We start from the raw sequence: 9716 nt of genomic DNA on the forward strand, positions 1-9716 counted from the left end.
TTGTGAAGGATTCCTTTCCAGGCCACTTTTCACACCGATGGACCATGATATTCAGATTTCTTCATATAGAAACCCATGAGATTTTTTTTAAAAAAAAAATGATTGAGGAGATATCAAAACTGAGAAATATAAGCGGCCAAGACCTGTCTGTCACATTCAGACATGTTAGACCTATGATTAAGCATCTGAAGTGTATCTCTTGTTGAAAAAGTCTGCCTTTGAATCTCACACCTGCTCTGACCATTTGTCTGAGAAGTGTCCAGCCTTGCTTTCATTTGGAGGTCGGATGCATGACTGGCCACCCAACACCAAGCCTGCCCAACGTCTACCCTTCTGTTTCACATTTAAAGCAAAGAAAAGCCAGCCATAAAATTTTAGTTATCATTACGAAGTGTACAATATGTTTAACTGCAACATCTTAAATCCAGTTGGCAGTCCAACTAGACCGAACCCATTGAATCAATGGGATTTATGCATTTATTGACTTACCCATTCAGCAATTGGTTCTGTGGGTCTATTCTAGCAGCCATAATGGCTCAGAGACGGAATTCTGGAAGTTATTCATATATATATGAATTGCCAAGCTCGGTTGCTAACTTCTTTATGTCTCTTGCTCTCTATTGCAACTTTGGAGATAATTTTCAATCTCCATCTATCAAACAAGCGTCAGACTCTCAACGTGGTACTTTTAATTAGTCTAGAAGCCATAGATAATTCCAGCATTTTGGAGGTGTATCAAGCGCTGTGCTTTTCAAATGAGTTATTGCCAGATATCTATAATTATATTTCTCCAGAGTGGTGTCTTCTGCTGTTGAGATCAGCATTCTGCAAGAAAAGGTGGATGATTTGTTTCCTCCCAGCTTGATCTGCCATCCGTAGGAGAGGAAGGATTCTTATTCGGTTACTGCTTTTGTCTCCCGTTCTCAGCTTGGAACAGCCAAAACTCTGTGTCAGAAACCTTTTCCTGCAACTCCTTGGAAACAATGCTTCCATCTGCCATTGAACCCAGGGAGACCAAGTCTTTCCATGAAAGAGGAAAGAAGCTGGGTCTGTTTATCCAGCAACTGATAACGAGCGATTCTTCAAAATCTAGAGTCGCTATGACATCGTTAATGGAGGAATTTTGTTCTGGGCACAAACCAACAGGTTCAAAGGACATGAAAAGTCCAAACCTTCTGGAAGTTGTGAATTGCTCAACATTTGAATGCCAATGCCTAAGAGAGTGGTGGACCATCCTTCATTACAGGTCTTTCAGTAGTCACCGGTAGGCCACCGCATCAGGAATTATCTTGTTTGTTTATTCTTCTCTGTCTCTTAGATATGGACAAACACAAGCTCTAAATCCAATTGACCTGGTTTGTGAAAGGTCCGGATTGAAGCAGAGCATTCTGCAGATTTTCTAGCCTTTTGTAGACATCTCAAAGACCTTAATTATTTATATTTCTTTCTTAAACTTGTACACGGCCCCATTAGCGCTGGCGCACTGCTCTGGGTTGTTCACAGTCAACTAAAGCAACACATCTAAGTAACAATGAAACACAGATCATCAACCCATCAAGAGGCAGAAAGATCAGAATGAAACGCAGCATGGGGTGTGTAGACGTCTGGGGCGGTGGAGAACAGATCACGCTGGGTTGCCAGAAAAGATCTCTCTGTAAAGCAATGTTTTTTTCAAGAGTCTTTTAGAAGTTGGGAGGGAGGGAGGAAGGGAACCACGGACAGTTGGTTCCAAAGTGCTGGAGCCACAGCAAAGAAGGCCCTGCTTCTAGTAGATGATTTTGGAGCCTGTCTTAATGGCTGATGACCTTCACTAACTGAGGCAGCAGCTTTCCTGTCCGATCCTTGAGATCTTGGGGAGCCCTTCTCTGCATCCTGCCAAGACTCCAGGCAAAGACTTTGAAAAATGCTCTCTGCTGAACCTCTCTCTGGAGGCCCAAGGAGGGTGCCAGGTTTCCTTTTGTTTCGCCGCCAAGTTCAACCCTGGCTGCTCACCCAAGCATCTGCTGTGCCGCGCGAGCACAGATCGCTCTCCAGCCTATCCTTCTGCTGCTTTGGGTTTCCTCTGAATTACAGTGGTGCCTCGCATAGCAATCGTATAGCAACGAAATCGCTTTGCAATGGACTTTTTGCCATCGCAAGAGCGATCACTTTGCGATGGCCCCTATGGGGAAAATTCGCTTTGCGATGATTGTTTCCCTGCGATCATCGCAAAGCGCCCATTTTTGGCCAGCTGATCAGCGGTTCCAAAATGGCCACCAGGTAAACAAAATGGCCACCCGCTGTTTTGCCTCGCTTTAGAGGCACGAAAAATGGCTGCCGCAATGGAGGATTTTCGCTTAAGGTTCGTTTGGATGCCCATAGGAATGCATTAAACACATTCGTGGGTTTTTTAAATCGCTTAGCGATGAAATCGCTTAGCAGCGGTTTTTGCTGCACCAATTAACATCGCTAAGCGAGGCACCACTGTATTTGGTTAATTCAAAGGCTTCCTGGCTGTTCCAGGGACTCTTGAGTTGTTGCCGTGTCTTCTAGATCAGTGGTTCCCAAACCTTTTGCCCTTTTGGATAACGTGAAAAGCCCTCTTGCCTCCCGGTTAACCCAGGTAGAGAACTCTGATCTTAATTGGTCGTGCAGTGCAGTCACAGAAGGCATCTTCAAGAAGACTAAACAATGTTCTTTTAAAAGAGAAATCTGTGAAGGTCACTGTGCATTCTTCTCTACCGGGTTCCTGTTCAGCATCTGCACACTTTCCAGACTCCTCTATCTGATGCTTTCTCTGCCAGCCGAGGCCTGAGGGCATCACGAAGCACAGAAGCACCCCGCAGATTTGCTCAGCATTGTAGACTTTTTAAAAATGTAACCATCAGAGGCCACTCACAGGTTGGTGTACCAACCTGAAATAAAAAGGAGCACAGATTTATTCCCTCTCCAATAGGTTCCTTACCTACTTTGCTTCTGGAGGGGGAAAACCAGCTGTGAAAGGAATCTGAGCTCCCTTTCCCAGTTAATTTTGATGAGTCTGACGCAAAAGCATTGAATCACGTGCGGTGACTTTCATGCAGAATGTTTGTTCACAATCTCAAGGAAAGCTGAAACCGGGGTGAAGGCTGAGATGCATTGATTTCTAAGAAAGTAATGAATGCAATAAGCTTAAAAAGTACTTGAAGTAAATGGGCTGTAAGCAGAGCTCTGGACCACCACCCTCTACGGAGAATCCCAAAATGCAAGTTGCTGCCTCAGGCTGTCTCACCAAATGAGAAGCAGGCCTTTTGTAAAGTTAACGGCTCCTAATTGTCAAATCAAGAGCAAACTACCCTCATTTTTTTAAAACTACAATAGGGATATCTTTTAATAACATTCCTGGGTAAACCCATTTACCTGCTTGCAACAATATAGACTACAACTAAGCACAGAGAGAACAGGGGAAAACTTGAAGGGAGTAACAGAGGAGAGGAAGACAATGAGCGCTTTTTTTCCTGGTGAAGTTTTCCAAACGTTTTTCCCCGGTGAAGTTTTCCAAAACTTTGTCCGAAATATCTCAGTGGAAAGCGAATGTCTTTTTCCTTTCATGAAGCGTGCTACACATGTAACAAGCACGGAAGGACTGGGTAAGTAATCAAAAAGATACAAACAACCCATTCGATGCCTTCACTTTTTACAGGTCTATCTGACACGGGTGGTTGTCGTCGTCGTTCTGAGCCACTGCGCAGGTGAGCAATTTATGCACACACACAGAGAAACATTCTTTGAAATGCATCATCAACAACAGCAGAAAATAACCTGAAGATGAGGTGGAAAATGTTGAGGTCCCTTCCTTCCCACGTTTGAATCTCCCTCCTCCCCCCAAAAAAATTTTGTGGCTAATTCTTCTACTCCGACTTCATCCGGTTAAAAAAAAACATCTTGAAATGCTCCATTTTATAGCCCATGCTGGTAGTCATCCATCCATTCATTTTTATACCACCCATCTGGCCAAAGGCCACTCTGGGCAGTAGACAGCATACACAAGCGATGCGATTAAAATACGATTTAAGAGGACAGGGAATAAAAAGAAGAGAATACAAATAAACTGTGCAGTCACAACATAAAAATCCAGTGCAAACTGCATGGCTAAGACATTACTCTTTGAGAATGAGGGCATGATTCTGCCACTTGATGACCCCCCAAGGGCCCCCAAAGCCAAAAGCGAAGATGGGCCATAAACTAAGGTTGTTGGGTTTTTTGCTACCCGGTCCTCCTCCTTTAACATTTTCAGCTGCCCCTCACCAAACCTCTTTACCCTCGAGGCTGGGGTATGCAGGACCAGCAGTGGTGGGGAGACAGAAAGTTGATGTACTGTAGCAGTGGTAGTGCTCAGCATGGCAAAGGTGACTCTGTTGCCACCCTCTGCTCTTCACCACCTAAGGCCACTGTCTGGCTAAAGGCCAAGTTGGCCTGATCAAAACCTCAAGGACTGATTCCAGCGGGAGGCCACCAAGAGGGAATACATCAGGAAGTTGAGCGTACACTCTCTAGGAAGCATCGTTTCGGGCCTTTGCCACTGAAGACCCTAATCACTGCCATTGTGATGGAGTGAATCACCAACCCATTCTATTGACATCCACACAGACACATCCTCTCTGCTGACAGTTTTAAGCTCCCCCCAGATACACAGCCATTCGGGGAAGAAGTGCGCTTGGGCACACGAAAGCTTATGAAAAATAAAAACTGGTTAAGTCTTAGAAGGTGCAAAAAGACTTCTGGTTTCTCTCCCTTGGCTGGATTTGTATTGCTCATCCACACATTTACAGAGACTAAGAATGGGCTGCCTTATTATCGCTGTGTACTTGCATTTAATGACTGTCATCCATGAATGCAGATAATGTGAGCTATTGTTCCTAACAGCTCCCGTTGGTGAGTAATATTAAAGGCTCCCTGGCCTCTTTAGCCTGTCGCCACTGCCTTGAGGGCTCCGATTCGGAGAACGATAATGTTAAACTGGAAGCGAAGAAGCTAGAAGGACAGCCCTAATGACAGAATGTCATCAGATACTGGCATCGCTCAGATAGCCAGGAATATTAACCCAACAAATTAATCAATTACATTTTCGTGAACATTGCCTGCAAGAGAGATAGGACTTTGCTTAGAGAGCTATTTTCTTTTTATCGCTCCTGAACAGCAGCATTAATAAGCCGAGGATTTGCTGAAACGGGTTCATTCTTTGCATCCTTCCAAGAGAGAAAGCCGAAGGATTATCAGGATTCTAGAGTGTACGTGACACAATATAACGGCTCTGCTGAGTCATTCAACAGCAACCTGAATAAAAGTTGGATTAAGTGCTTCCTCGTTCTGCAGAGCCATCCGTCATCTTTGCCGGTTCATCATAGCACCTTCGGATTGGTTATCCGTAGAACCGCCCTGCCACTTATGAAGGTGTTTCTTCTTAAAACTTGAGTACTATTGGCTGCCTGGTGTGTTTATTGATTCATTCATTGATTCGATTTAAACAAGCAGGCCTACCACCAAACCCTCAAAGTAGGAGTTCCGTCAGAATCCGGGTAAGTAAGCGAAAAACAAGATGGTACCTTTTTGCGGCAGGAATGGGTGGCACTGTAAATGCAATCTGCTCTTGCCAGCCTACGAAATGGTAAGGCTGATGGGAGTTGTAGTGCAAGACCAACTGGAGGACTGTGCATGCCCCATATCTATTTTGGATCACTGCCCTATTCGCTCAGAAGTGAGTTTTAAGGTAAGCCAATCAGAACTAGCGTGCTGTGGTGAGTGGATAGTGTGCAAGGCTAGGATTCAGGAGACCTGGGTTCAAATCCTGCCTTGGACATGGAAACTCACTCTGGAACGGTCATGGCAAACCACTTCTTGAGTATCCCACACATCTCAGAAATACGGTGAGGGTCGTCATCTTGAAGCAGCTTAATGGCACATTAAATGTAAGTGTGCAAGAAGTTAGGAATCATAGAATAATGAGGTTGGACATAGCCTTATAAGGCCATCACGTCCAACTCCTGCTCAAGGCAGGAATCCAAATCAAGAGTGCAAGGAATGAACCAGAGTGTGGTCCAATCTTCCCTTGAAGGCCTCCAAGTCTTAGCAGATATGAATGATTAAGGGAAAAGATGCTTTTAAATGTTTGTGGCTTTTTGGCCGGGAGGCAAAAAGTCTCGCAGTTGTACAAAAAACCAAGAAGAAAAAGTAGGCAGAAGGAAAGCATCGAAAGCCAGGAAAAAGAAGATATTCACATTTCAACTCCCGAGAGGTCTTTTCCCCAGACCTCACAACCCAGAACTTTCTTACGTAGGGATTTACTCCTTACTCATCCCTACAATCTTAACATAGGAGTGCTTCTGCCCCATGCTGTGCATTAGATTGTGGTGTCAGGTCCACACCTGGCTGAAAAACCTCCCCACCTCCTCAAATACCACAGGATAAATGTCTTTTCAGATTCACCATTCAAAGCAGCTTAAAGGGGTTAACGCAGCATCCCAAATGTCACATCTAGTGGCCCAAAACATGCATCAGGGGATGATGGATCTGCTTACTAGCATCAAAGGGGGGGGGGAAGAGGCAGGAAAAAAGGCTAGCAAGGAAGAGTGATGGGTCAAGGTGTGTGTGCGTGTGTGTGTAGAGGTTGTTCCTTCTCCCCAGTTCATGCATTTCCCCTGCAATTTCACCCACCAACAAGATCCTAAGAGATTTCCCCATCTGATAGGTACAGACATCTGGAAAGTTAGGAGGGTGGAAAGGATGAGGGGAGGGGGGGAATCAATTTCTCCTGAAAATTGCCTTGCCAGCTGTTTAGTATGGGAAGTAGTCTTCCATCGCCAACGTAAGGGTGCCATCTAGCGACGCAGAGATAAAGGCCAGTCGGCCCCTGCCACTTTGTCTTTAATTCCTCGGAAAAAGAACAATTCCACTTTCTGCCATATGTGTGTCTCCCAAACGAGCTATGTAATATTTAGGAGAACTATGTGTTCTGTTCCCCCCAAAAAAACTTGCCTCTAGCTATCCAAGCTGGTGACTGGTTTTTAAAACGAGTGCGGGCTATGAAATGTCGCATTTCAAGAAGGTTACCTGCACAATGTTGGCGGAGCAGAAGAATGAACCGCCGTGTTTTCTGTAGTTTTTTTTTTTCTAAATATTGCTGCAGGGTTCCCTGTTGAGAATAATTATGCTGCACACCACATTCATAAACCTTCAGGTTTAATACTTCAGCTGTCCAGATGAGAAGAGCGGATTTTAAAGCCAGGAAGTCTAAGTTGCAACTTCGTTCCGGAGACGATCCGCAGTAAACGGTGAGCGAACCTCAGTGAAAGAGAGATGCTTTTTGTGGGGGACATCTCAGGATCGATCCCTCGTATCCACAATGAGAGGATTGATAAGAGATGATGAGAAGAACATTTTTCTCCCCGAGTCCCCACAAAGCCTTTGCTAACTCAAGCTTAGACACAAGAGAACAAGAAGGTGGATGGCTCCTTAAAACAGTGATTCCCAACCTTGCGTCCCGAGATGTTCTTGGACTAAAACTCCCAGAGGCCTTCATCACTAGCTGTGCTGGTCAGGATTTCTGGGGGTTGTAGTCCAAGAACATCTGGAGACACAAGGTTAGGAATCCCTGCCCTAAAGGCAGACAACGCCTTAACTTCTTTGTCCTGCCTCCTCCAGGCACTGCCTCCAGGTGGGCGTCTGCCAGAGGAGGCAGGGAAGGGAAGCACCAAACACCTGTTCAGCCAAAGTCCAAGAACATCTGGAGACACAAGGTTAGGAATCCCTGCCCTAAAGGAAGCCACAGGCTTCAGTCTGCAAAAGCTGAGCAAGGATGTTGAGGACAGGATGCTTGCAAGATAGCACATTCATAGGGTCACCTTAAATCAGAGGTGAATTGATAGCGCATAACAACAACAACAGAACCTGAAGATAAGCCAACAACCTCTTGCCCTGCATTGCATCAGTACAACACTGAGGATGGATGGGACAACTCAAGCATCAGCCAGAATGTAGAAACCTTGCTATTTTTAAAAGGCAACTTCCAGAATCTGTAAAAAGCATAGTCTTAAGTTGTAGTATACAAAACGCAGAAGCTCTAGAGCCAGCAGAAAGTTATGCCTCCAGAGTCAAGGTGTTGCCATTACGGAACTTTGAAAGTCATTTGGTTGGCATGTTTGTGCATTTGAAGGAGTGGATGCAATACAACGTTTGCAAAATGACCCTTGTTACTCATTGGAATAGGGATGGGCACCTCCAAACTAGTGGTTTGTTCATACTTTGGTTGAACAGGTTTTGGCACTTCCCAGCCCTGCCTCCTCTTGCAGACACCCACTCAGAGACAACACCTTGGCTTCCTTGTCCTGCCTCCCCCAGGCACTGCCTCCAGGGGGGCGTCTGCTAGAGGAGGCAGGGCAGAGAAGCACCAAACACCTGTTCAGCCAAAGTACAAACCAGCACAAACCACCCATCCAGCAGCTCATGCCCACCTCTGAAAGCCTACTAAGCAATATTCAGTCCATCCCTCACCAGGGGCAAGGGCACCCAAACCCAATCCACCACACAGGATATTGAGTCCAAAGACACTCACCGGGCAGTTGGCTGTGACCAAGCAGAGGTGGGAGCATCAGGCTGGGGGCACAGAGCTGGAACAAGGCACCAAGAGGCAGAAGACCAGCAGAAGCAAGCAAGGACCAAGGCAGGAACACTGGTCCTCAGAAGCAGCAAAGCACAGCCAAAACTTTTTGCTACTAAAGCCAGCGCTGAGAGGGAGACCCACTCCTTAAATAGGCCTTTCCTCCAGGTTTCCAGGTGAGCCTCATGAGTGGCCCAGCAGCTGCTACACAGGCCAGGGTCTGATCCTGCAAACACCCGGCCACTCCTGGGTCAGGCTGGCCCCGATCCTGCAACTGCTAGGGCAGTGTGGGCCAGATGTTAGATAGCTAGTTAGTCCATCTGTCCTCTTTTTTGTCAGCTACTTCCATCGGTAGGTAGGTAGGTAGGTAGGTAGGTAGGTAGGTAGGTAGGTAGGTAGGTAGGTAGGTAGGTAGGTAGGTAGGTAGGTAGGTAGGTAGGTAGGTAACCTTTCTGCCAGTGAAGGGATACGAGCTGGCAGTCACACAGCAAAAACAAATGGAACCCTTCAAAAGCAAACACAGTTATTCAAAAGACTCATCTACAAGCAGTAAAAAAGCAGATTAAAAAGGATGTAAAAGGAGCGATCCCAGACCATCTAACGTATGTTACCCTTTTAAAAGCAGGCAATTTTACTCATTACACCAGCGAAGAAAATTTTTGTTCCTATTTATCCCATTACCTGTGAAATGTTGCATGCAACCTCTTGTCTATTCATTCTAAAAGGCTTGTTACAAGCAAATAAGTATTGTGGGTCTACAGAAGCAGAAATAGGGACAAAAACTTTCATAAAGAGGCAAGACATAGTGTTCTTGTTAGGTCCCATCAAGTCGCCTCTGATTCGGGGCCACCCAATGAATGAGAGACCTCCAAAATGTCTTGTTCCAAACTCATGGCTTCCTGTGGTGCGTCAAAACATCTCATATTTGGTCTTCCTCTTTTCCTACTGCCTTACATCCATAGAAACATGTTTTAGCATTCTTTAGCACTGTTAAGGGCTCCTCTGGGCCCTCATTTTCTCCTAACGTGGATTCAGGCTGCTGCTCTGGAACTAGGAAATCCCTGACCAGCTGGCTGGGGCCTGGTTGAGAGCCATTTCCGAT

General features: G+C 45.7%; 1 protein-coding gene across 1 annotated transcript in view; it reads right to left on the reverse strand.

Annotated features, from left to right (window-relative positions):
• The window catches only part of CHRNA7 (cholinergic receptor nicotinic alpha 7 subunit), a 77437-nt gene extending 68747 nt beyond the window's left edge, over positions 1 to 8690 (reverse strand). Inside the window, exon 1 of the mRNA XM_072981728.2 lies at positions 8570 to 8690. Coding sequence (XP_072837829.1) covers positions 8570 to 8606 — 37 coding nt within the window. The 5' untranslated portion in view covers positions 8607 to 8690. The remainder of the gene's footprint in view (positions 1 to 8569) is intronic.
• Between the last annotated feature and the right edge of the window lie 1026 nt (positions 8691 to 9716).

Source organism: Pogona vitticeps, chromosome 12, assembly GCF_051106095.1.
Source record: "Pogona vitticeps strain Pit_001003342236 chromosome 12, PviZW2.1, whole genome shotgun sequence".
Taxonomy (NCBI): domain Eukaryota; kingdom Metazoa; phylum Chordata; class Lepidosauria; order Squamata; family Agamidae; genus Pogona; species Pogona vitticeps.